At 42.8% G+C, this 27,938-nt stretch overlaps 1 protein-coding gene across 8 annotated transcripts; it reads right to left on the reverse strand.

The window, feature by feature from the left end:
• Positions 1 to 352: 352 nt before the first annotated feature.
• LOC108407105 (uncharacterized) lies at positions 353 to 27,938 on the reverse strand. 8 transcript variants are annotated; one of them, XM_073234251.1, is made up of 11 exons: positions 27,782 to 27,912; positions 15,394 to 15,552; positions 14,578 to 14,710; positions 14,091 to 14,269; positions 12,464 to 12,548; positions 11,956 to 12,134; positions 10,331 to 10,415; positions 9,823 to 10,001; positions 6,349 to 6,516; positions 2,819 to 2,964; positions 353 to 680 (listed from the first exon to the last, which is right to left on the reverse strand). In XM_073234251.1, the coding sequence occupies exons 3-10, from the start codon at positions 14,645 to 14,647 to the stop codon at positions 2,830 to 2,832; spliced, it is 1,080 nt and encodes a 359-aa protein (XP_073090352.1). In that variant the 5' UTR covers positions 14,648 to 14,710; positions 15,394 to 15,552; positions 27,782 to 27,912; the 3' UTR covers positions 353 to 680; positions 2,819 to 2,829. The 8 variants fall into 8 exon arrangements, with proteins under 8 accessions (XP_073090352.1, XP_073090351.1, XP_073090350.1 ...); XM_073234250.1 differs by lacking the exon at positions 15,394 to 15,552 and having other exon boundaries at positions 14,578 to 14,662; positions 27,782 to 27,938; XM_073234249.1 differs by lacking the exon at positions 15,394 to 15,552 and having other exon boundaries at positions 27,782 to 27,936.

Below are 27,938 nucleotides of genomic sequence, written 5' to 3' on the forward strand. Positions count from 1 at the left end.
AGGTACTGTAACTTGGATAAAAATCATGACTTTATTTCAGAAGAAGGACCCTCACCTGATTGAAGAGCTAAGATGGACATGCATTTAAAATTGAAAACTTACATTTGACCTGTGAGTCAAAGATTAGTGACACCACTCATGAGTAGTTGTCATAAGAAACTCAAACTGAATACATGGTGAATTCAGCCCTTCTCTCAGGAAGAATGTTGTGGCAAGTCTCATTAGCATACATGTCTTTGCAGTCTATCTGCTAAGAATGTAGTCCTAATGAACTCTGCTCCATTTGTATTAGGATCTTATAATTGCACAGTTTTTTGAAGCATCTGTCTAATGATGACACTGGAAAATTGGCGACTTTATGGTGAAAGGTTATTTATTTATTTGGCCAAAATTTCCCAGTCACTGTTTAAGTGTTTGACATGGAAACAGCAGCTGAGATTACAATGATGAAGTCATAGATTAGAGCTTGTTAGTGAGGTAACATCAGGGAGACAGAAGTAAATAGGTCATTTCAATTTGCAAAGTTATGTGGTTAGTACCATGGAAGCACAAAGGAGGGTCCTCTATCCAGTTTAGTAGATACAGGAAATCCAAGACTCCAAGGGGAAACTAGTCAGTAAAATAAAGCCGAAGATCAGTGAGAGGAATTCTTTGAAGAATTCTGAATACTGAATAGTTACCTACAATAAAGAGATGACATGTCAAGCTCGTGCACCTGGAAGTAGTTCATTGTAACATACACATTGCACACAAACAGAAGCTAACAGGGAATTCCAGAAACACCAAGGATACACAGTAGATACACTGCATGTCTAACACTTCAAAACTATACTTTGCTGATGGAAAGCAAAAGGCACACCAACTAGGATTTTTAAAGTCACATGATACCTTATTTTTCAGAGAATTTAAGGAAGTAGAAACCAACTCCAAAATACAGACAAGATTAGGATTTTCTTTTCTCACATCTGGACCTCACTGGTAGACCTCTCTTTCGAGCTAGCTGATGCTTCTCTGGGAATGCAAAATTTCCCAGCACCATCCTCACCGTCCTTACCATTATCATCATTGTTTCTTCTCTCTTATACTGCTGAACAAGTTACATAGTAATAAATTTCCAAAGATACAAAGGTTTATACAAAATAAATATGCCTCTCTAGTTTCCCCTAGAAGAAGTCAATGTTGCTAATTCTCATGCATTACTCTAGAGATCACCTAAACGTACATGATGTGTATATAAATGTACACGATGCAGTAAGAACTTCATTTTTTTCCGGAAATAACCATTCTGGTCCTATTGGTCTGCCTCCCACTTGTCTTACTTTACAAAATATTGTGTAAATTGTTGTGTATCATTACAAATACAGCTCTGTTTCCCAATTTACTAGCTACATAATATTCCAATATAAGAATGTGGCTAAAATTTATATTGCCTATCCCAAATAGATGGGCATATAAGTAGTTTTTCCAAACTTTAAAATTATATTCAGTGCTGCAATGGACATGTTGTCATTACACCACTGCTGTGAATTCTCTGTGTATGAGTATGAGTGTGTGTGTGTGTGTGTGTGTGTGTGTGTACCTAAAATCAAACCTGTTGGGCCAAAATTAACATACACTAAAATTATTAAGTATTAGCATGATGTTCAATAGATATGGTACAATTTACATGCACATAAAAGTACATGTTTTCAAAAACATTGGGAACACAATTTGATAACATGAGGTAAAACATATCTTGTAGTTTCACTTCTGTTGAGTAACTTGAATGTCTTACCTTTTCATAAGCTATCTTACTCAAAGTTTGTAGTATTTACTCAATATTTATTAATTTGTGGTTCTTTAGGATACATAACTTGTATAACTTAGTTCTTTTCTCCATTAAGGTGATCTTTTCAGAACATTTTGGCATCTAAATTCCTTTTTGCTCTTTATACTGCAACAAATATATTTTTACCTTCATGCAGTTTTGTCAGCCTTTTTATGTCTTTTGGTTTATGTCACTTTAGAACAAATTCAACATTCCTAGATAATTTTATAATTATCTGGTATTTACTGTTTTTATGGAGTCTGTTCAAGTTTAAGGTAAAGCTGGAATTTACCTTGTGCAGGGTTTATAGTATATCTAATCACTTCCTCTTCCATAAAGTTGTCCAGTTGTCTGACAACAGTTATTGTACAGTTCATATTTTTCCCACTGATTTAAAATAACGTTTTTCACATACTTAATTCCTGTATGCCATTGGTTCTATTTGTAGACTATCTAGTGGGTTTTGTTGCTGTGTCTTTATATTTGTGCCTCATGACACACTACTCTCATTATTGTAGTTCCATAAATTTCACTATATCTGTCCTGAATTGTCCTGGATTTTTAATTTTTTTGATCAGCTCCATTTTAATTTTGCAATTAATCTTTTTGACATTCTAACTGAGAACACATAAAATTTTCAGGTAAACTGAGAGAATTGATTTTATGAGGAATGGGCCCTTCCTACTCAAGAACACTGTGCACATATCCATTTGTATCATTATTTGTACATGACTTTCAGAAGCATTTCTTGATAGATTCCAATGTCCTTTATTTTCAGGTTATCACAGATCTGAACTTCTTTTTGTCTTCTAATCAGTTCTTTTCCATTTCCACTTAAACACTCACCCACATTTACCTTTTTTTTTTCCTGAGCATTGATGCCCTCTATAGGTACTACAATATTTTATATCAAAATTTTGATGAGAAACAGAACAAGTGCATACATATATAAAACTAAGCCAGATTTAACAACTTAAAACAAAACAACTTGTAAAAATTATGTGTAATTACCGACTTCAAGATCAGTGAAAGAGCCGTTTAAGAATCATGAGAATGAAAGGACGAAACGAAGTCAAGAAATCATTTATTTCCTCATTTTCCTCCGAAGTCCCCTCTTTCATATTTTGCCTATCATGAAGCAGCCTGTTGATTTTTTCCTAGAAAAGTATGAAGCATTAGCAGAAGGTAAACTTTTAAAACTCCCAATATTTCAAGAATAACATTTTATATTATAAGATATTAAATTATCTGCATTTTGCTTTTAAAAGTATTCCCTCATATTAGATCATGAGAGGGTATTATTATTACAGAAGGAATATCTCCTAGTTTAAGCTTGGAAAGTGAGAGGAAGTATGGGATGACCTCCCTCCTGTGCACCACTCACTAGGGTTTTGCAGAGTACTAACCAGGCATGAAGACAATAGTTCCAAGGTGTTCTGGCCAAAACTGTGCTATTTGGGAGATGGCCTTTGATCTGAATGGCATGAATTTTCACCTGCATCTTAAACATAATTGTAACTTCTAAGCTGATCTGGCAATCTGCTATAAATACTAAAAGGTGGGAGAGGAGAGAATTCTCCTTAGCTGTGTGCTGACTGGCCTACTCTAACCTGGGGGCAAGTGCACGGGGGTAGGAGCAGTGAGTCCCTCCATTTCTAAGGCTATGCATACCTGAAAGTTTTAGGTCAACAAGGATCTGCTCTAAGGTCTTTGGTTGCTAGTAGGCTCCTGATAATTGGCAGTGATTTTGGTAAAGTGAGCCAATTGTTGCTTATATTACACACACCTGGTTACATACATGTCATCTAATATTGGCTCCATGTGATTGTGGGGAAGTTGGGGTTCCTATGGCCAGGATCGTCACTGAACTTAAACCACCTGATGATGTAACTGGCCTGTTGCTAGGCTACCCCTTCCACATCTTTAGGCAATAAGCTATTATTGCACTATATAGAGAGCTCGGCCCAGTGCTCTGGGTGGAGGCAGAGATGCTAGTGCTGGATCTACCACTGGGAGAACAAGCTGGGTAATAAACTCTTTCACCCCAAAGAACATTTGCTGTCAATTTCTTTGGTCTCATTGAATCCATAGCGAACTTGCCCAGGGCTGAAACCCATTGGCAAGACAACTGGCATAGTTGGCAGGGTTCATTGTTGACCAAGGAAAAAGACAGGCTGCCCTTATGGGTGGGGTGCTTCAACCAGCTGCCCCTGTGAATGGGGAGACAGTGGATTGTCCCCCTATGGGTATGTGGTCTGAAGGGGCTTGCCTCCTAGAGGACTGGGCCCCACCCTAGGACTGGAGGCAAGTGAAGGTGACACCTGAGCCAGTAGAGGTGGTCCTTGTTATACTAAGTAGGTCTTTTGAGAGACAAAGTACCAGTGAGGCACCGGGGACTATGGGTTGACTGCTTCTCATGGTATTAAAAAAGTCTGCAGAAGAGAAGGACATGCTCCTGAAAAAGACCCAAGAAATGGCAGCATGAGAACACGAGCTGCAAACTGCTGTGGATTCCCTGAAGGAAGAAATGGCATAGATGTGAGAGGAGGCAGCACAAGAAAGCTGGCAGCAAGGTGCCACTGAAAAGGTAAAAGATTCCTTACAGGAGTCAGCAGTGCTGCCAGGTGCTCTGAAGGAGGAAAAGGCCAGCAATGAAAATGACAAACTCCTGAGGGAAGCACAGGCAGAGGTGGCATGAGAAAGCCAACTCGGCAAAGCATTGAGGTGAAGGTAAGGGAGCTGCTGAAGACTGAGCTAGCATTGCTGTGAGGCACGATAGAAAAAGTAAAGGTTGTATCAGAGGAGGCACTCGGGGGAGGAGAGAGAAAGGTGCCATCAGCCCCAGAAATGGAGGAGCTGGGAAAGGATGAAGGGGTGGTGCTGGAGGCACTGACCTCTCCTGTATGGAAAGCACGCCCAGTGGTTGTGAAGAAAATAAAGATCCAGCGGCTGAAAGATCCCCAAGAAGAGAAGCAGCCCCCTCCCCAGGTCGTGGAGCACTCTATGTTCTGCCCATATACTCAGGCTGAGCTGGTGGATTTGGGTTCCCGGTTTAGGCAGAAGCCCTCGGAGTCCGTATCAGCTTGGCTCCTGCATCTGTGGGACTTAGGGGTGGATGGAATTGTTCTGTCAGAATCAGAGATGGGAAAGCTGGCTTCCCTGACAGTGCAGCCTGCCTTGAGGCAGCAAATACAAAATGCACATCAGACCCCAGGGAGTAACTCCCTCCTTGATTGGCTTATGGCTGCACTTCATGCTGTGTGGCCCAATCCAGGTGATGTACCATCCTCTCCTGTTAGATGGCAGACATATGCTGAGCTACAACAGGTGTTACAGGAACTAGGCATAAGAAATGCCATCTATAGTCCAGAGAATGGCCCAGATGAAGAGATTTTCACTACTGGGAGGAGAAATATTGTATTTCAAATGGCTCCTACATCCCTCTTTGGGTCTCTAGTGTCCATTCTTTCCCCTCATTTAAGGCATCCCATAAGCGAGGTGATACCTACAGTAGCAAACTTAGGAGAGGCTGAAACAATGAGAACCCAGAAAGAAATAAGGTCAACTACTCACAAGAAGAATTTAAAGGGTAAAGGGTCCCATGAAGGTTACAAGGACCCAGATGTGGGTTGACTTAATATGGGCAGGAGCAGATGAAAGGAAATTAGATGGGAAGTCAAATAGGGTCTTATTAGAGCTATGGCAACAACTGAAACCATAGCACCAGTTCCAGCCATTAAGACCAAAGAGGCAGAGGTCAGAGACAGAGCCACGAGTCCAGCCTGTGTGTTTCCAAGACTTCCTGCTGGAGAGTGAGCCAACCTTACTTGAGCCCACACAGAAAAATGATTCAGGAACACGGTTTGACTGAGGGGAAGGTCAAGGTATCTGCCCTGAGGGACCAGGGGGGACTGGAGGCACATGTTGAAATAGCTATCCATTGGTCCCCAGTGAACATACAGTGTGTCCTGGCTCTGGTGGACACAGGGGCTGAATATTCACTGATTCATGGTAACCCTGAGCAGTTCCCTGGGACCCCCACTATCATAGATGGATATGGGGAAAAGGCTATCAGAGTGAAACAAGCCCAAATCCCTTTGGGAATAGGGCGTCTACCCCCAAAGGAATATATTGTGTATATATTTCCTATCCCTGAGTATATATTGGGGATTAATATGCTCTAGGGTTTATGGTTGCAGACCACTGCAGGTGAGTTCAGACTGAGAGTATGTGTGGTGAAGGCAGTTCTGAGGGGACATGTTAGGCATCCGTGCCTCTATGGGTGACTAATACAAACAATACAAATTGCCTGGAGGGCATAAAGTGATTGGGGAAACTCTCCAGGAGCTGGAAATGGTGGGTATTATAAAGCCCACCCATAGTCCTTTCAATTTCCCAGGGTGGCCTGTAAAAAAGCCAGATGGCTCCTGGCATATGACTGTGGATTACAGAGAACTGAATAAAGTCATACCCCCATGCATGAAGTTGTCCGCTCTATTGCAGGCCTGATGGATACCCTCAGTCATGAACTAGGAACATACCATTATGTGGTAGATCTTGCTAAATCCTTCTTTTCCATTGACATTGAGCAGGAAATTCAGGAACAGTTTGCCTTCATGTGGGAAGAACAGCAATGGACTTTCACCATCCTTCCACAGGGATACCTCCACAGCCCCACCATCTGTCATGGACTTGTAGCCCAGGCTTGGCTACATGGGAGAAACCGCCAATAGTGTGACTGTACCTTTATATTGATGATGTCACGTTCATGTCTGATTCTCTTTCAGATCTAGAAGGTGCAGCACCTAGACTGCTGCAACATTTACAGGAGAAAGGATGGGCTGCTAACAGTACCAAGGTTCAGGAAGCTGGTTTGTCCATCAAATTCTTGGGGGTCATCTGGTCAGGTAAGACCAAAGTTACACCAGAAGCAGTTATACGTAAGCCTTTCCTACACCTACAACTGTAGCATTGCTGCAGGAGTTTTTGGGTCTTCTAGGCTACTGGAGAGTGTTTATCCCACATTTGGCACAAATTCTTAAGTCTTTATACTGGTTGGTATGAAAGGGCATCAGGTGGGACTGGGATAAGACATATGCATCTGCCTCTACTACAGCAAAATGGGCAGTCAAGGCAGTGCAGCCATTGAGTGTGATAGACCCATCAAGGCCCTGTGAGCTGGATGTTCATGTGACTGAAGATGGTTATGGCTGGGGTCTCTGGCAGCAGCTTGAACAAACTCACCAATTGATTGGATTATGGTCACATCTCTGGAAAGGGGCAGAGGTACGATACACTTTGATAGAAAAACAACTGGTGCCATGTATCATGTCTTGCTGGCTACAGAATCCATCACTGGAATGGCACCGATAAAAGTAATAACCACCTATCCCTTCTTGGGGTGGGTACAAGACTGGACCCAAAGCCAAGGAGTGGTGTGGCACAAATGCCCACACTGGCCAAGTGGTGTGCTTACCTACAGCATAGTGTCCTCTCTAGTACCCCCTTGAATGAAGAATTCCAATGCTTATTGGGGCCAGTGACATATACTAGTGAAAAGAAGGAAGAACTTGTTTTTGAACCATTAGTAGCAGAGAGTCGCTATTGGGAGGGAAGAGCTCCTATACCTGAAAATTCATGGAACACAGATGGCTCCATCTGTGGGAAGTCCCCAAAATGGAGGGCCATAGCTTTCCATCCTAAGACTGAGACAATATGGATGGAAGATGGTGAGGGGAAGAGCAGTCAATGGGCAGAGTTGTGGGCTGTGTGGCTTGTGATCAGCCAAGAGCCCTCCCCTATAGTTCTCTGCACTGACAGCTGGGCTGTCTGTCGAGGCCTGACCCTGTGGCTACCAACCTGGTACCAAGCCAACTGACCCCTTTGGGGGGCAAGAATTGTGGCAAGACTTATGGGCCTGTGGTCAGACCAAAATAATTACAGTATACCATGTGACAGGTCATTTGCCATTGACATCTCCAGGAAATGATGAGGCAGATAAATTGGTCCAGATATGTTGGTTAGAAGGAAAGCCTGCCTCTGATGTAGCCCAGTGGTTTCATCAGTGTTTGTTGCATGCAGGGCAAAAGACAATGTGGGCTGTAGCCCATCGGTGGGGCTTGCCTTTGACCTTCGAAGAAGTTAGTGGAGCCCGGCAGGAGTGCGTCATGTGCTCCAAAAGAGACTTACACCGAGTTCCACAGCAACATGGCACAATAGCTAAGGGGCCAAAACCCCTCGTCAGGTGGCAGATAGACTATATTGGGCCTCTACCTGTGTCAGAAGGATATCGGTATGCCATGACTTGTGTGGACACAGCTACTGGACTTCTGGTTGCTTTTCCTACCCATTGTGCAGACCAGCAGGCGAACAAAAGAGGCCTGGAGCATCTCTTTGCTGCCTTTGGAAGACCGCAGGTAATTGACAGTGATTAGGCACCCATTTTACTGGACATACACTGCAAGAATGGATGCAACAACTGGGAATCAAATGGAAGTTTTATGTGCCATACAATCCTACTGCAGCAGGCACAATAGAGAGGCACAATGGCTTGTTAAAATCCAGATTAAAATCAGATACCAATAGTCTGTGGGGATAATCTGTCCACTTATGGATCGTGCTATGGTGTTTGAACGAGAGACACCGAAAGGGAGCCCTGAGCCCCATAGACATGTTAACACATATGGCTGCCTTCCCCATATAACTCCGAGTACAAACCAAGGAAGAATCACTGAAGCTGAGGTTGGCCACCAGCATAACATCTTGCTGCCAGCACCAACTGCGCTGAACCCCAGAGACTCCATTGAGTGGATGTGGCCTTGGACCTTTCGACACATGGACCAACAATGGCTGGCTCTCCTGGCACCTTGAGGACAAGGCCTGGAAGTGGGCCTCCTATGTATTCCTGGAATAACAGCTAAGTGGCCTCCAAAGGTCACAGTAGTATATCCTGAACAGCCAGAAGGTAGGAGCATCTTACTGGGGAGTTTTGTTTCATCATTATGGCCAGGGCATACACCTGTAGTAGCACTGTATATAGACCCTTCAGTAACCCCCATGGGGAAAGGAGGAAAAGTATGGTATACTAGACCTGGAAGGACCCCCTTCCTGCTACAGTCCTATCACAGGACTATTCTCTTGCATGCATCCTACCTGATGGACAAGCTTTGCCTATGTTGGTGTCATTAAAACATGTGTCTTATCACACCTAAGGTCTTTGTGGATTGGGAACTTCCTCTGGCTTAAGGACTATTATAATTTTTGTTATTTGTATCAAAATCTTGTTGTATCTCAATTTTTGTTATTATCTCTAAGTTGTTATCCTCTGTTGCTGTTGTGGAATCTGGTTACAATGTTCCAACTTTCTCGCACAGGGACCATTACGGGAGATTGAAAGTGTGCAGATTGTAAGGCAAAAATCCTGGAGGGGTGGAGTGTGGGGAAGTTGGGGTTCCTATGGCCAGGACCCTCACTGAACTTAAACCACCTGATGATGTAACTGTCCTGTTGCTAGGCTACCACTTCCACACCTTTAGGGAGTAAGCTATTATTACACTATATAGACAGCTTGGTCCAGTGCTCTGGGCAGAGGCAGAGAGATGCTACTGCTTGAATTACCACCGGGAGAACAAGCCAGGTAATAAACCCTTTCACCCCAAAGACGGTTTTCTGTCAATTTCTTTGGTCACATTGAATCCATAGCGAACTGGCCTGGGGCTAAAACCCATTGGCAAGACAGTGATCATCCAGGAATCCCTCAGAACAGTAGCACAAGCTCTGAAAAGGTCCTTTATATTCTGTAAATGATTGGAGGTACCAAGTTGTACTGGACACGCCAGAGATTCCCTGTGAACAAAATTCAAGACCATGACATCAGATGTCTCTGGGCTTCTACTGAATTGAATGCTATAAAGGGAGTGGGTCATCTTTCTGTGACTTCACTTCAATTTTCACCCATTTCTCCCTGGGTTCCTGGTCTGTGTCCCAGTCACTGCCCAGCCCCAGCCCAGACTTACATTAAGCTTCCTGGAGTTCTTATTCGCCTGTCTCTTCATTTCTCTCAACTTCTCTTGCACAATGGCAAATTTGACATTGAAGATTCTTTCTCGATACGCCATCTTTTGCTCCAGCTCCTCACATCTTTTTGCAAAATGTTCCTTTTCCTCTTCAGTTGCCTTTATTTTGGCCTGCTCTTCTGCAGGATTTTGTAAAGGAGAGAAAACGTCAGTCAGGCCTGATTGTCTACAGTGCACCCATTTTCTCAGAGATCTAACTGTCTGGAAAAAGCAGGGTGGAATTGCTCTCATTCCCTGCTGACTGCCCACTGAGAGCGGTTGAGAATGCATCGGGAGAGGCCCTGACAATCTGGCTGGATGTGCAACCACAAGTGGCGTGCCGTTTTCAGATTCAGCAGCGTGTTCACAGAAGGAGAGGAAGCCCCTTACTTCACGACAGCCTTCCTGTGAGAGCCCCAGAGAACACTGTGGGAGCCCCTGCCGCCTGTGTGCTCAGCCCGCCCCTTACCTGCCAAGGCCTTCTCTGCATTCTGCAGCTGCTCATCTTTCTTACTGAGCTTTACCACTAGTTCCTTCATCACCTGCAGTACCTCCTGGAGACCACAAAGAGGCAAAGACATGTCAGGCAGTCAAACCGGACCTTCCTTTGAAATAATCTGAGAAAAGTACTGTTCTGATGAGCATTTCCTAGTTGCTTCCCAATGGTGGTAAGTAAAGTTTCCAAGATACCGCCTCTCTCCCTCCCTTCCAGTGACCTCTGCCAGTGCAGCTGCCCGTGGCCCATGCTAGGTGCGACCAGTCAGAAAAACATGCTTTTTTTTGCAAACACATCTTCTGTGCTTTCATATTTTTCACATGCTAAATTTTCTGCTTGCATCTCCCTGGTAACATCACACCATGGATGGTGTATACAGAGTTTTCAAAATTTATAAACTCATTACTCTTCCAGAAATATATCCTAGGCCATCTTTCTTCCCCTTGTGAGTTCCACACACATTTACATTTGCATATTTGCATGAATTGTCCATTTTACATGCTGTATTTTGTAGTGTGCGAATTATATCTCAATAAAACTCTTAAAAGGAACTTGAATTACTCACATCTCAGAAAAAATGCCCTTTTAATACTGGTGAGTATTGGTAACCCTTCTGTATTTCACCTATCATGAGACAGATCGTTCATTTGTTCCTAAAAAAGTATGAAGCGAAGTAGAAGCTAAACTTTAAAAAAGTCTCAGGCATTCAAGAATAAGGTTTAATAATATAAGTTAAGAATCTGTCTACATTTTCCTTTTAAAAGTATTCTCTCATATTAGATCATGAGAGGGTATTACTTAAAGCAGGAATATCTCCTTGTTTAAGCTTGGAAAGTGAGAGGAAGTATGGGATGACCTCCCTCCTGTGCACCACTCACTAGGGTTTTGCAGAGTACTAACCGGGCATGAAGACAATAGTTCCAAGGTGTTCTGGCCAAAACTGTGCTATTTGGGAGATGGCCTTTGATCTGAATGGCATGAATTTTCACCTGCATCTTAAACATAATTGTAACTTCTAAGCTGATCTGGCAATCTGCTATAAATACTAAAAGGTGGGAGAGGAGAGAATTCTCCTTAGCTGTGTGCTGACTGGCCTACTCTAACCTGGGGGCAAGTGCACGGGGGTAGGAGCAGTGAGTCCCTCCATTTCTAAGGCTATGCATACCTGAAAGTTTTAGGTCAACAAGGATCTGCTCTAAGGTCTTTGGTTGCTAGTAGGCTCCTGATAATTGGCAGTGGTTTTGGTAAAGTGAGCCAATTGTTGCTTATATTACACACACCTGGTTACATACATGTCATTTAATATTGGCTCCATGTGATCATCCAGGAATTGTTCAGAACAGCAGCACAAGCTCTGGAAAGGTTATTTATATTCAGTAAATGCTTGGAGGTAACAGGTCTTACTGGACTCTCCAGAGACTTTCTGTGAGCAGAATTCAAGTCTGCGACTTGAGCTGTGACAAACTCTGGGTTTCTATTGAATCGAATGCTGTAAAGGGGGTGGGGTGTCTCTCTGTGACTTCACTTTAATTTTCACCCATTTCTCCCTGGTTCCTGGTCTGTGTCTCAGTCACTGCCCAGCCCCAGCCCAGACTTACATCTAGCTTCCTGGAGTTCTCATTCCCCTGACTCCCCATTTCTCTCATCTTGTCTTCCACACTGGCAAATTTATCATTGAAGGTTCTTTCTTGATCCACCATCTTTTGCTCCAGCTCCTCACATCTTTTTGAAAAATGCTCCTTTTCCTCTTCAGCTGCCTTTATTTTGGCCTGCTCTTCTGCAGGATTTTGTAAAGGAGAGAAAACGTCAGTCAGGCCTGATTGTCTACAGTGCACCCATTTTCTCAGAGATCTAACTATCTGGGAAAAGCAGGGTGGAATTGCCCTCATTCCCTGCTGACTGCCCACTGAGAGCAGTTGAGAATGCATCGGGAGAGGCCCTGACCATCTGGCTGGATGTGCAACCACAAGTGGCGTGCCGTTTTCAGATTCAGCAGCGTGTTCACAGAAGGAGAGGAAGCCCCTTACTTCACGACAGCCTTCCTGTGAGAGCCCCAGAGAACACTGTGGGAGCCCCTGCCGCCTGTGTGCTCAGCCCGCCCCTTACCTGCCAAGGCCTTCTCTGCATTCTGCAGCTGCTCATCTTTCTTACTGAGCTTTACCACTAGTTCCTTCATCACCTGCAGTACCTCCTGGAGACCACAAAGAGGCAAAGACATGTCAGGCAGTCAAACCAGACCTTCCTTTGAAATAATCTGAGAAAAGTACTGTTCTGATGAGCATTTCCTAGTTGCTTCCCAATGGTGGTAAGTAAAGTTTCCAAGATACCACCTCCCTCCCTCCCTTCCAATGACCTCTGCCAGTGCAGCTGCCCGTGGCCCATGCTAGGTGCGACCAGTCAGAAAAACGTGCATTTTTTGCAAACACATCATCTTCTGTGCTTTCACATTTTTCACATGCTAAATTTTCTGCTTGCATCTCCCTGGTAACATCACACCATGGATGGTGTATACAGAGTTTTCAAAATTTATAAACTCATTACTCTTCCAGAAATATATCCTAGGCCATCTTTCTTCCCCTTGTGAGTTCCACACACATTTACATTTGCATATTTGCATGAATTGTCCATTTTACATGCTGTATTTTGTAGTGTGCAAATTATATCTCAATAAAACTCTTAAAAGGAACTTGAATTACTCACATCTCAGAAAAAATGCCCTTTTAATACTGGTGAGTATTGGTAACCCTTCTGTATTTCACCTATCATGAGACAGATCGTTCATTTGTTCCTAAAAAAGTATGAAGCGAAGTAGAAGCTAAACTTTAAAAAAGTCTCAGGCATTCAAGAATAAGGTTTTATAATATAAGTTATGAATCTGTCTACATTTTCCTTTTAAAAGTATTCTCTCATATTAGATCATGAGAGGGTATTACTTAAAGCAGGAATATCTCCTTGTTTAAGCTTGGAAAGTGAGAGGAAGTATGGGATGACCTCCCTCCTGTGCACCACTCACTAGGGTTTTGCAGAGTACTAACCAGGCATGAAGACAATAGTTCCAAGGTGTTCTGGCCAAAACTGTGCTATTTGGGAGATGGCCTTTGATCTGAATGGCATGAATTTTCACCTGCATCTTAAACATAATTGTAACTTCTAAGCTGATCTGGCAATCTGCTATAAATACTAAAAGGTGGGAGAGGAGAGAATTCTCCTTAGCTGTGTGCTGACTGGCCTACTCTAACCTGGGGGCAAGTGCACGGGGGTAGGAGCAGTGAGTCCCTCCATTTCTAAGGCTATGTATACCTGAAAGTTTTAGGTCAACAAGGATCTGCTCTAAGGTCTTTGGTTGCTAGTAGGCTCCTGACAATTGGCAGTGATTTTGGTAAAGTGAGCCAATTGTTGCTTATATTACACACACCTGGTTACATACATGTCATTTAATATTGGCTCCATGTGATCATCCAGGAATTGCTCAGAACAGCAGCACAAGCTCTGGAAAGGTCATTTATATTCAGTAAATGCTTGGAGGTAACAGGTCTTACTGGACTCTCCAGAGACTTTCTGTGAGCAGAATTCAAGTCTGCGACATGAGCTGTGACAAACTCTGGGTTTCTATTGAATCGAATGCTGTAAAGGGGGTGGGGTGTCTCTCTGTGACTTCACTTTAATTTTCACCCATTTCTCCCTGGTTCCTGGTCTGTGTCCCAGTCACTGCCCAGTCCCAGCCCAGACTTACATCTAGCTTCCTGGAGTTCTCATTCCCCTGACTCCCTATTTCTCTCATCTTGTCTTCCACACTGGCAAATTTATCATTGAAGGTTCTTTCTTGATCCGCCATCTTTTGCTTCAGCTCCTCACATCCTTTTGCAAAATGCTCCTTTTCCTCTTCAGCTGCCTTTATTTTGGCCTGCTCTTCTGCAGGATTTTACAAAGGAGAGAAAACGGCAGTCAGGCCTGATTGTCTACAGTGCACCCATTTTCTCAGAGATCTAACTATCTGGGAAAAGCAGGGTGGAATTGCGCTCATTCCCTGCTGACCGCCCACCGAGAGCGGTTGAGAATGCATCAGGAGAGGCCCTGACCATCTGGCTGGATGTGCAACCACAAGTGGCGTGCCGTTTTCAGATTCAGCAGCGTGTTCACGGAAGGAGAGGAAGCCCCTACTCCCGGACAGTCTTCCTATGGGAGCCCCTAGCCGCCTGTGGGCTCAGCCCGGCCCGTACCTGCCAAGGCCTTCTCTGAATCCTGCAGCCGCTCATCTCTCTCCTGGCGCTGGGCCTCTTGTTCCTTCATCTCCTGCAATGAGAGCTGGAGGCCACAGGGGCTCAAAGACACGTCAGGGCGGTCTGAGCTGACCTTGCATTGAAATGTTGAGAAACACTGTTATGATGATCATTCCCTGGTTACTACCCACTGGCTACGAGCGAAGCTTCCCCAATCCTGCTACCTCCCTGCCCTTCTGCCTCCTCTGCCAGTGACCCGTGCTACGTGCTGCCCGGTCAGAAAAACATGCCATTTTGTCACAGAAAATCTGTCTTTTCGTGTACTTCACATGCTGTTTTTCTGCTTGTAACTCCTCTGGTAAAATCCCACTATGGACAGTATGTACAGATTTTTCAAAATGTATATCACACTCTTCTTTCAGGCAGGTTTCCTGGGCCACCTTCCTTTCCCATGTGAAACCATTGTACATTTACATTCTGTACATGTAAACTTGTCCATGTACATTCATTTCATTTGTATGAATAGTACATTTTGAATGCTTGTAATTTGTGGTGTGTGAATTATTTCTCAGTAAAATTGTGAAAAGAATCTTGAATTGCTCCCATCTCGGAAAAAGTACCCTCTTTGAGACTATTGTTAGCTTTCTTAACTCCCTGGTCCGTCCTGGGTTTGCATAACACAATCCCTGTGGTTCCTTGCAGCTGTGGGATCCTGTGATTCTATCTACAGAGTATGATTAACAGCAGTGCAACTAAAAGCAAAATAGTGCTAAATAAGGATCTGGTAAGAGAATCATCCAAAGAAGCCTGGGTTACTTTGAATGGGAGAGAGCGCGCAGCAAATGAACAAACTCAAAATAACATAGGTATGTTCCCAGCACGTAAGGAATATTTGTGAGTATTCAGTCACGGGGGTCATCTGAATGTCTAAGCTGGTTTGGTTTCAGAGGGCAGACAGATCTTCAGATAAAGTGCCTAGGTTGGAGGAAAAGCAGATAAAAGAGGTTAATACAGTCCTTTATCACTCTGGCACTCAGAAGAATCAGGACTTATCCAGTATGAACTGTTGCTAACCTATGGCCAATATGGTTCCCTGTAAGTAGAGGGCATGACAGGGCAAGTATTAAAGGTATTTGCCCAAAGTACATAGTGAATAAGCAGTAGACCCAGGACGTGAAACCTGGAAGGTCTCTTTCACTATATTCTGTGTTTTGAAACCAATTACTTGGCAAAAAAGTCTTCCCCTAAAGTATTGCTCACCCATACTCCTTGATCCGTAAACTTCCAGGGGACTTGTATTGACTCTCATATCCACAAAACACTCTCACTAATGCATTTCCGTGGACTGATGGGCCCCTCCTATACCTGCAGTCAGTCAGACCCTCAGCTCACAAACCACTGGGCAGCTTCCTGACCTGACTCTCACCTGGCACAGCTGGGGCTTCACCAGCATGTCCTGCTCACCTCAGGTTTATGAAAGATATATTTTCATGCTTTTTTATTCCTTGATATCCAGTCCTATTTATTATGACAGTTCATTTATGTATTTAACCACACTGTTTGAGCACCTATTATGTAGCACAAATTATGCATGCATCCTTGGAAAAGATGATAAAGAAGCAGTGGTCCCTACCCTCAAAGTGGTATGAAGGTAACTGTTTCATTTAGTATTAGACTCAGCTAAGACAGAGAAAAATGGCTCTTAAACAATTTACATTTATTTCTTCTCTCATAAAAAATTTCAAGGGCAGCAGCCCAGGGGTGGTATGACAATTTTGTTTCATAAAGGATTGAGGGCTCAGAACCTTTCTGTCATATGCTCAGCCATCTATTCGTGGGAGAGGCTGTGGCTGTCATATTTATATTCTAACCAGAGAACGGCGTTAGGAGAAGGACAGGCTACTACTCCTTTAAAAACTCATCCCGTCTGCACAAAACAAATTCCGTCTTTAAATACTCACAGTAATATACACAACCATAAGAGAGGGTGAAATTATCATCACTATCCTGGGACATCTGTGCATGGCAAATGAGCAGGTGCTCCATTAGTGCAGGAAAGGGAAGAATGGATATAAGGGAACAGTGACCAGTGATTCCCAATACCCATCTCAAACTGTGAGAGCAACAGAGAATACATCAGTGATCACAGCCCACGGCTTATCACACTTGTAACTATCTTCACTGAAGGTCTAAGCTTGGAAGGATAGGTGTCATGTCTCACTTGTTCTCTGCTGGTTCCACACAGTGTGCAGATGGTAGGTTTGTGAAACTGAAATAATCCTGAGTAAAGGGGTCTATGTGAGCTAAGTGGGTTACCGAATCATGTGTTGAGATGACTTAAATGAGCTTTAGAATAGAAGCAGAGAAGAGCCTTGGCAACTGTAAGGGGTGATAGTTCTGAGGGGGCAGGGCGGGTTTCAGAGGGAAGGCAGGGTGAGCCTCCAGAGGAGGGGGGAGAGGTCAGCCATGTTAGGTACCCGGACAGTTCACTGCACTTGTCAGCAGGGAGGCCACGGATGGCCTCACTGAGTCCAGATTTACCAGAGTGATGGACAGGAGCCAGAGAGGGAGGGAGGAGCCACTCTGTGGGAATGAGGGGAACCCAAAGGGGGCGGTTCCCTTCCCAGAGGGAGAGTCGGAGGATGTCTGGTCAAGAGATGTTGCTGAAGAATTTAGTGGTGAAGGGTCAAGGCCTCTGATACTTACTCCTCAGATAATAATCAGAATAAGGATGTCAACAGAAATGCTCAACATCTACATGGAAAAACAGAATGCAAAAGTTGCCAAATATTACCACACGGTGAGTAAGTTATGTGGAGTTTCATTGTAATCTTACATTTTCCTTTAATTCTGAATGATATTTTCAAAATAAAAAGTAACTTTCATGAGGATGGCAGCGTGAGTAGAGCAGTGGAAATCTCCTCCCAAAAACACATAGAGCTATGAAAATATAACAAAGAAAAATCTTCCTAAAATAGAGACCACAGGACACAGGACAACATCCAGACCACATCCACACCTGCAAGAACCCAGCGCCTTGCGAAGGGGGTAAGATACAAGCCCCGGCCCGGCGGGACCCGAGCGCCCCTTCCCCCGGCTCCCGGCGGTTGGAGAGAAACCGGAGCGGTTTTGGTTTTTTTTTTTTTTTTGGCGAGCGCTTTTTGGAAGCCTTAGAGGGACGGGCCCCCGTTGCTGGGGAGGCAGGGTGGCGGGACCGGTGAGCAGGTGCCTGGGAACGGCGCCAGAGGACAAAGAATATCCCGCGTTTCTCCCTGTGGGACCGGCGGGCGGGTGCCTGAGACCGGTGCCTGAGGACGGAGGAGGTCGCGCGTTTTTCCCCTTTTTTTTTTTTTTCTCTTTTTGGGGAGTGCTTTTTGGAAGCCTTGAAGGGACGGGGACCCCAGTGCTAGGGAGGCAGGGTGGCGGGACTGGTGAGCGGGTGCCTGGGACCGGCACCTGAGGACAAAGAATATCCCACGTTTTTCCCTGTGGGACCGGTGGGTGGGTGCCTGAGACCGGCACCTGAGGACAGAAGAAATCGCGCATTTTTCCCCTTTTTTTCTCTCTTTTTGGCGAGTGCTTTTTGGAAGCCTTGAAGGGACAGGGACCCCGGTGCTAGGGAGGCAGGGCGGCGGAACTGGTGAGCGGGTGCCTGGGACCAGTGCCTGAGGACAAAGAATATCGAGCGTTCCTTCCCTGCGGGACCGGTGGGTGGGTGCTTTTTGGAAGCCTTGAAAGGACAGGGACCCTGGTGCTAGGGAGACAGGGCAGCAGGACCAGTGAGCGGGTGCCTGGGACTGGCACCTGAGGACAAAAAAAAAAAAAAAAAAAAAATCGCTTGTTTTTTCCTTTTTTTTTTTTTTTTTTTTTCTTTCTTCCTGTTCCCTCTCTCATTGTTGCTGTTGTTGTTTTGGTTTGGAGAGTGCTTTTTGGAAGTCTTAAAGGGGCAGGACAGGTCACTTAGACCAGAGGCAGGGAATCTGGGGATCTCTGGGCACTCTAACCCCCTGGGCAGCAGGGAGCACAGAGGCCCCTTACGGAGATAAATAGCCTCCTGGCCGCTCCCCCTCCAACGGGGCACCACCATTTTGGAGGAACAGCCCCAGCCAGGCCAAGCCCACAGCAACAGCGGAGATAAACCCCAAAGCAACTGGGCAGGAAGCAGAAGCCCTGTCTGCGCACAGCTGCCCAGCACAAGCAACTAGAGGTCGCTATTCTCCCAGGAAAAGGCTACAAACCAACAAGAAGGGAAGCTCTTCCAGCGGTCACTTGTACCAGCTCTGCAAACTATCTCTATCACCATGAAAAGGCAAAACTACAGGCAGACAAAGATCACAGAGACAACACCTGAGAAGGAGACAGACCTAACTAGTCCTCCTGAAAAAGAATTCAAAATAAAAATCATGAACATGCTGACAGAGATGCAGAGAAAAATGCAAGAGCAATGGGATGAGATGCAGAGAAAAATGCAAGAGCAGTGGGATGAGATGCAGAGAAAAATGCAAGAGCAGTGGGATGAAGTCCGGAAGGAGATCACAGATGTCAGGAAAGAGATCACAGAAGTGAAACAATCCCTGGAAAGATTTATAAGCAGAATGGATAAGATGCAAGAGGCCATTGAAGGAATAGAAGCCAGAGAACAGGAATGTATAGAAGCTGACATAGAGAGAGATAAAAGGATCTCCAGGAATGAAACAACACTAAGAGAAATATGTGACCAATACAAAAGGAATAACATTCGTATTATAGGGATACCAGAAGAGGAAGAAAGAGGAAAAGGGATAGAAAGTGTCTTTGAAGAAATAATTGCTGAAAACTTCCCCAAACTGGGGGAGGAAATAATCGAACAGACCATGGAATTACACAGAACCCGCAACAGAAAGGATCCAAGGAGGACAACACCAAGACACATAGTAATTAAAATGGCAAGGATCAAGGACAAGGAAAGAGTTTTAAAGGCAGCTAGAGAGAAAAAGATCACCTATAAAGGAAAACCCATCAGGCTAACATCAGACTTCTCAACAGAAACCCTACAGGCCAGAAGAGAATGGCATGATATATTTAATGCAATGAAACAGAAGGGCCTTGAACCAAGGATACTGTATCCAGCACGACTATCATTTAAATATGATGGTGGGATCAAACAATTCCCAGACAAGCAAAAGCTGAGGGAATTTGCTTCCCACAAACCACCTCTACAGGGCATCCTACAGGGACTGCTCTAGATGGGAGCACCCCTAAAAAGAGCACAGAACAAAACACACAACATATGAAGAATGGAGGAGGAGGAATAAGAAGGGAGAGAAGAAAAGAATCTCCAGACAGTGTATATACCAGCTCAATAAGCGAGCTAAGTTAGGCAGTAAGATACTAAAGAAGCTAACCTTGAACCTTTGGTAACCATGAATCTAAAGCCTGAAATGGCAATAAGTACATATCTTTCAATAGTCACCCTAAATGTAAATGGACTTAATGCACCAATCAAAAGACATAGAGTAATAGAATGGATAAAAAAGCAAGACCCATCTATATGCTGCTTACAAGAAACTCACCTTAAACCCAAAGATAAGCATAGACTAAAAGTCAAAGGATGGAAAAACATATTTCAGGCAAACAACAGTGAGAAGAAAGCAGGGGTTGCAGTACTAATATCAGACAAAATAGACTTCAAAACAAAGAAAGTAACAAGAGATAAAGAAGGCCACTACATAATGATAAAGGGCTCAGTCCAACAAGAGGATATAACCATTCTAAATATATATGCACCCAATACAGGAGCACCAGCATATGTGAAGCAAATACTAACAGAACTAAAGAGGGAAATAGACTGCAATGCATTCATTGCAGGAGACTTCAACACACCACTCACCCCAAAGGATAGATCCACCGGGCAGAAAATAAGTAAAGACACACAGGCACTGAACAACACACTAGAACAGATGGACCTAATAGACATCTATAGAACTCTACATCCAAAAGCAACAGGATATACATTCTTCTCAAGTGCACATGGAACATTCTCCAGAATAGACCACATACTAGCTCACAAAAAGAGCCTCAGTAAATTCCAAAATATTGAAATTCTACCAACCAATTTTTCAGACCACAAAGGTATGAAAGTAGAAATAAATTCTACAAAGAAAACAAAAAGGCTCACAAACACATGGAGGCTTAACAACATGCTACTAAATAATCAATGGATCAATGAACAAATCAAAATAGAGATCAAGGAATATATAGAAACAAATGACAACAACAACACTAAGCCCCAACTTCTGTGGGATGCAGCGAAAGCAGTCTTAAGAGGAAAGTATATAGCAATCCAGGCACACTTGAAGAGGGAAGAACAATCCCAAATGAATAGTCTAACATCACAATTATTAAAACTGGAAAAAGAAGAACAAATGAGGCCTAAAGTCAGCAGAAGGAGGGACATAATAAAGATCAGAGAAGAAATAAACAAAATTGAGAAGAATAAAACAATAGCAAAAATCAACGAAACCAAGAGCTGGTTCTTTGAGAGAATAAACAAAATAGATAAGCCTCTAGCCCAACTTATTAAGAGAAAAAGAGAGTCAACACAAATCAATATAATCAGAAATGAGAATGGAAAAATCACGACAGACTCCACAGAAATACAAAGAATTATTAAAGACTACTATGAAAACCTATATGCCAACAAGCTGGAAAACCTAGAAGAAATGGACAACTTCCTAGAAAAATACAACCTCCCAAGACTGACCAAGGAAGAAACACAAAAGTTAAACAAACCAATTACAAGCAAAGAAATTGAAACAGTAATCAAAAAACTACCCAAGAACAAAACCCCGGGGCCGGACGGATTTACCTCAGAATTTTATCAGACACACAGAGAAGACATAATACCCATTCTCCTTAAAGTGTTCCACAAAATAGAAGAAGAGGGAATACTCCCAACCTCATTCTATGAAGCCAACATCACCCTAATACCAAAACCAGGAAAAGACCCCACCAAAAAAGAAAATTACAGACCAATATCCCTGATGAATGTAGATGCAAAAATACTCAATAAAATATTAGCAAACAGAATTCAACAGTATATCAAAAGGATCATACACCATGACCAAGTGGGGTTCATCCCAGGGATGCAAGGATGGTACAACATTCGAAAATCCATCAACATCATCCACCACATCAACAAAAAGAAAGACAAAAACCACATGATCATCTCCATAGATGCTGAAAAAGCATTTGACAAAATTCAACATCCATTCATGATAAAAACTCTCAGCAAAATGGGAATAGAGGGCAAGTACCTCAACATAATAAAGGCCATATATGATAAACCCACAGCCAGCATTATACTGAACAGCGAGAAGCTGAAAGCATTTCCACTGAGATCGGGAACCAGACAGGGATGCCCACTCTCCCCACTGTTATTTAACATAGTACTGGAGGTCCTAGCCACGGCAATCACACAAAACAAAGAAATACAAGGAATCCAGATTGGTAAAGAAGAAGTTAAACTGTCACTATTTGCAGATGATATGATACTGTACATAAAAAACCCTAAAGACTCCACTCCAAAACTACTAGAACTGATATCGGAATACAGCAAAGTTGCAGGATACAAAATTAACACACAGAAATCTGTAGCTTTCCTATACACTAACAACGAATCAATAGAAAGAGAAATCAGGAAAACAATTCCATTCACCATTGCATCAAAAAGAATAAAATACCTAGGAATAAACCTAACCAAAGAAGTGAAAGACTTATACTCTGAAAACTTCAAGTCACTCTTAAGAGAAATTAAAGGGGACACTAATAAATGGAAACTCATCCCATGCTCATGGCTAGGAAGAATTAATATCGTCAAAATGGCCATCCTGCCCAAAGCAATATACAGATTTGATGCAATCCCTCTCAAATTACCAGCAACATTCTTCAATGAATTGGAACAAATAATTCAAAAATTCATATGGAAACACCAAAGACCCCGAATAGCCAAAGCAATCCTGAAAAAGAAGAATAAAGTAGGGGGGATCTCACTCCCCAACTTCAAGCTCTACTACAAAGCCATAGTAATCAAGACAATTTGGTACTGGCACAAGAACAGAGCCACAGACCAGTGGAACAGATTAGAGACCCCAGAAATTAACCCAAACATATATGGTCAATTAATATTTGATAAAGGAGCCATGGACATACAATGGCAAAATGACAGTCTCTTCAACAGATGGTGCTGGCAAAACTGGACAGCTACATGTAGGAGAATGAAACTGGACCATTGTCTAACCCCACATACAAAGGTAAACTCAAAATGGATCAAAGACCTGAATGTAAGTCATGAAACCATTAAACTCTTGGAAAAAAACATAGGCAAAAACCTCTTAGACATAAACATGAGTGATCTCTTCTTGAACATATCTCCCCGGGCAAGGAAAACAACAGCAAAAATGAGCAAGTGGGACTACATTAAGCTGAAAAGCTTCTGCACAGCGAAAGACACCATCAATAGAACAAAAAGGAACCCTACAGTATGGGAGAATATATTTGAAAATGACAGATCCGATAAAGGCTTGACGTCCAGAATATATAAAGAGCTCACACGCCTCAACAAACAAAAAACAAATAACCCAATTAAAAAATGGGCAGAGGAACTGAACAGACAGTTCTCCAAAAAAGAAATACAGATGGCCAAGAGACACATGAAAAGATGCTCCACATCGCTAATTATCAGAGAAATGCAAATTAGAACTACAATGAGGTATCACCTCACACCAGTAAGGATAGCTGCCATCCAAAAGACAAACAACAACAAATGTTGGCGAGGCTGTGGAGAAAGGGGAACCCTCCTACACTGCTGGTGGGAATGTAAATTAGTTCAACCATTGTGGAAAGCAGTATGGAGGTGCATCAAAATGCTCAAAACAGACCTACCATTTGACCCAGGAATTCCACTCCTAGGAATTTACCCTAAGAACGCAGCAATCAAGTTTGAGAAAGACAGATGCACTCCTATGTTTATTGCAGCACTATTTACAATAGTCAAGAATTGGAAGCAACCTAAATGTCCATCGGTAGATGAATGGATAAAGAAGATGTGGTACATATACACAATGGAATACTACTGAGCCATAAGAAGTGAAAAATCCAACCATTTGCAGCAACATGGATGGAGCTGGAGAGTATTATGCTCAGTGAAATAAGCCAAGCAGAGAAAGAGAAATACCAAATGATTTCACTCATCTGAGGAGTATAGGAACAAAGGAAAAACTGAAGGAACAAAACAGCAGCAGAATTACAGAACCCAAAAATGGACTAACAGGTACCAAAGGGAAAGGAACTGGGGAGGATGGGTGGGCAGGGAGGGATAAGGGGGGGGAAGAAGAAGGGGGGTATTAAGATTAGCATGCATGGGGGGGAGGGAGCAAGGGGAGGGTGGGCTGCACAACACAGAGAGGACAAGTAGTGACTCTACCACATTTTGCTAAGCTGATGGACAGTAACCGTAATGTGGTTGTTAGGGGGGACCTGATATAGGGGAGAGCATAGTAAACATAGTATTCTTCATGTAAGTGTAGATTAAAAATTTAAAAAAAAAAAAAGAAAAAAAGAAAGAAAGAAAGAAAAGGGGGATTACTCCTTAACAGGATAAAAGTATTGGTAAATCAAAGATCAACGCATGCTTTAAATATCCTTAATGTTGATCACTTAAAGGGTGTCAGATGATCAGCTATGGAGGTACTCTTTTCTGATAATATTCCTTTTCTCTTAATTAAAAAAAAAAAAAAGCAGTTACTGTGTGCTGACCTCCAATGAGTTCTGCACAGTGGTATAGAGGGCATGTCAAAGTGTGGGCAAAGGGTCTGTTTGTTTCTACGCAGAAGATCAAGGCCTAGCTTGGATACCCAGAAAATGAACTAAGATACGATATGAGGAGGATCTTCCGGCATCAGCACTCTCTGGAGGACTTGTGCCGGGGGATGATCATCAAAAAGCCTCCACAGGGATCCGGACAATGCTGCGGTTGTGGCTGCATCCAGCCCACCGTCTCCTGGACTTGCCATAAGAAGGAGGAGGGAGATGTCTAGGCTGGCATGTGCATACAGTGAGACAACGAATTTGACCAGATCTGTACTGTTGGAACTCAACCAGGAGTTGGGAGGGGTGCAAGTTGTAGCACTCCAAAATCTCATGACTATAGACTATCTATGGTTAAAAGAACATATGGGATGTGAACAGATCCCAGAAATGGGCTGCTTTAATTTGTCTGATGGTTCAAGTACAGTTGGACAATATCCATCATATCATAGATAAATTTTCACAAATGCCTAGGGTGCCTAAATGGTTTTCTTGGCTTCACTGGAGATGGATGGTAATTATAGATTTGCTTTGTTTATGTCACCGTATTCCTATTATGTTAATATGTGTGTGCAAATTAGTTATTAGTTTAAAACCTATACATACTTAAGGTACTATACAAGAAGATATGTCAAAGAAATAATCAATCCTCCCAAGTTTCCTTCATATGCTACATCTATAGCTTTTCTTCTTCCTTCCTAATTACAACTCTTAAATAGAATTCGTGCCTCATATCGAATTTACCGAGTATCATAATTCCTCCAGGTGGTAAAGATACCTCGAGACAAGTGCTGGGCATAGAAGCCACAGGGCATAAATCTGCAAAGAAGTAAAAAGCTAACCTTTGCAAACAATATGGCTTCTCTCTCACTTACCAACTTTACATTTCCCTGTATGGCCCCGGAAGATGACTGGTTAGCCAGAGACGGGTAAGATTCCTCAAGGGAGGAACAACCTAAGACAGGCACAGTCGCAGGGGGGCCATCAGGTGAGAATTTGGGGATCAACAGAGGTGAGGCTCAGAACCTCACCCCCCCTGCTTTGAGAGAAATCTTCTGCATCCGTGGATGTCTTGCTGCCCTTGTCTAGCCTGGATTAATACTTAGTCCATAGGCACACACCTGATCATCTGATCATCTACATTTGCCTTCTTACAGCACTAAACTATGTTTTCTACCTTTATCTTGCATCTACCTACCACTTCAGCATTTTATTAAAAATAAAAATAATAATAATAATAGGAGAAATGTGGGATCAACATATAAATCAAGTACAAAAATCAAACGAATATTCATATTTGACCTGATTGTTTATAGGTCATATTGCATGATCAAAACCGAAAGTTTCTGTGATGACTGCCCTTGTACTGTTCACCATGTAAGAATTTATTCACTCTGTAAGAATTCGTTCACCATGTAAGAACTTGTTCGTTATGCTTCAGAAGATTGGAGACTGATGAGAATTAGGCTTGAGATGGATTAATGATTGTACATTGAGCGTTGACCCCCTATACTGAATTTTATTGTTGTTAACAACCATATGATCAATAAATATGAGAGATGCCCTATCAAAAAAAAAAAAAAAAAGTAACTTTCATAAAATAAAGTTTACACTGCAATTATTTCATGTGCCTCCATGCAATTACTTGTTTGCAACTATATTTTATTGGTTCTCTATGATATCTCTATGTTTTTAAAACAAGAATATGTAAAGAACATTAAGTTGGAATGTCTCAAATATTTCACTTTATATCTTACATATTTAACATGTATTTATTGCATTCAAAATTTTTAGGCTCTCCTCTTGACTATTTATATGACTTCAACAAGGAATTGACCTAAGTAATTATTGTGGGTAAATTATTCCTACCTGGTGGAATATTTGGAATTATCATTGAGACATATGAGCTTTATATTAGGACAGTGTCCAGCATAAAATAAGGTTTCAGTAAATGCTTGTTGATTAGGTAAGATTAATAATCAATAACTCAATCAACAATTGGCATTTGATACTCTCTTTCATTGCATCCTGTAAAGTCCAGGTTACAGAGACACAAATTTACAAATAAGCTTTTCACCAGAACAAAACAAAAATCAGCTGAAAACTCATTTCCTCTGTTCAACCATCCTTTGTTGGATTCTGCAGGATTTGGGGCATAAGGATGTGGTGCCCCTGAAAGCCACAGTAGAATTGCTGGATTTATTGCCTCTTCTTCACAGATAAGATTAAGGGAACTGAAAGGAGATGTGAATTATATTGCAAATCCTATTTATGAAAACGAAACCTGCTGTTCCCGAACTGTGAATGAGCCATGATCTTAAATGAACAAAGCCATGTTGTTTACTGTGTTTTGAGCAGTTTTTAAAATTTAATGCACATGAGAATCACCCAGAGGGGTTAAACTCTGGATGCTCACACCCAAAAATCGGCATTTATATCAAGAGTCACTGTGATTCTGATGATCCAGGAGAAACATGACTATGCAAAAACTCAGTTTTCAGTACAGACTTATTTCAAACCGTTGAAGGTCAGCGTGGAGGGACTAAAATCCCTCCTAGACCTAGATTAAGGCCCTCACTCTGATGTTCTATAAATAAGTGTGATTAATAGAAAGATAAAGAAGAAACAATCACTCTGATGATGGATCTATAAACCAGATGAAGTCTATATTTGTTTTCTGTATCCACAAGCAATCATTTTTGTGAAGGTGTTGTATTTGATGAGGGAGGTCCTTTCAAGAAAACTGAGCCTTATCTTTTGAAAATCAGTTTGAATATGAGCATAAAAGGACTTCTGAAAATTTTGTTGAGAGCACTGTATTTCTATGCAGCACACATGTCAGCATTTTATCATATGTGTCCCCGGGCTGTGGTTAAAAATCAGAGCACACCAACGGCTCTGAGTCGGGCTGTAGAGGCCTTTGTGGGTGAGAGAACTTTGGGACATGGTCTTTCTAGTCCAGGGTTTCCCAAATCCAGATGCTTCTTAAATCACCTAGCAAATATTTAAAAAATACTGATGTGCAGGACCCTTCCAAATGCTTAAATCAGATGGGAGAAGAGAGGGTGTGGGCAGTACTTCCTCAGATGTCAGAACACAGGCAGAGTGTGGACTATTGAGTGGGCTCTCTCCTGACTCACGCTGCAGTGAGGAAGCTGAAGGCACAGAGGAAACCCCTCCGTTCCCTGGTGAGGAGCCCTGCGGGGGCCCCAGCCTCTCCTTCAGCCTGTTTCCTCTTCACCCGCGGCTGCCCGGGTGGTGTCCCATTCCTCTTCTCAACTCCCATTTTTATCTCAGAAGTCAAAGTTTAAGCCCGAACCTGAAGTGCCAATAGAAGAGAATTTATAAGTGGACTTACCTGCTCCATTGCACTGCTGGTCTGGTGGAGAAAGAGCTCCGGTCACTACTGAGCAACCCTTGCTCTGTTTTCTCCTCCCCCTGTTCTGCTGCTAAAAAAGGTAAAAACAAACTGAGGATGTCACACCCTCAGAAAGGAAATCCAGCATAGCAGTGAA

The sequence above is a fragment of the Manis javanica genome, chromosome 4 (genome assembly GCF_040802235.1).
Source record: "Manis javanica isolate MJ-LG chromosome 4, MJ_LKY, whole genome shotgun sequence".
NCBI classification, from domain to species: Eukaryota; Metazoa; Chordata; class Mammalia; order Pholidota; family Manidae; genus Manis; species Manis javanica.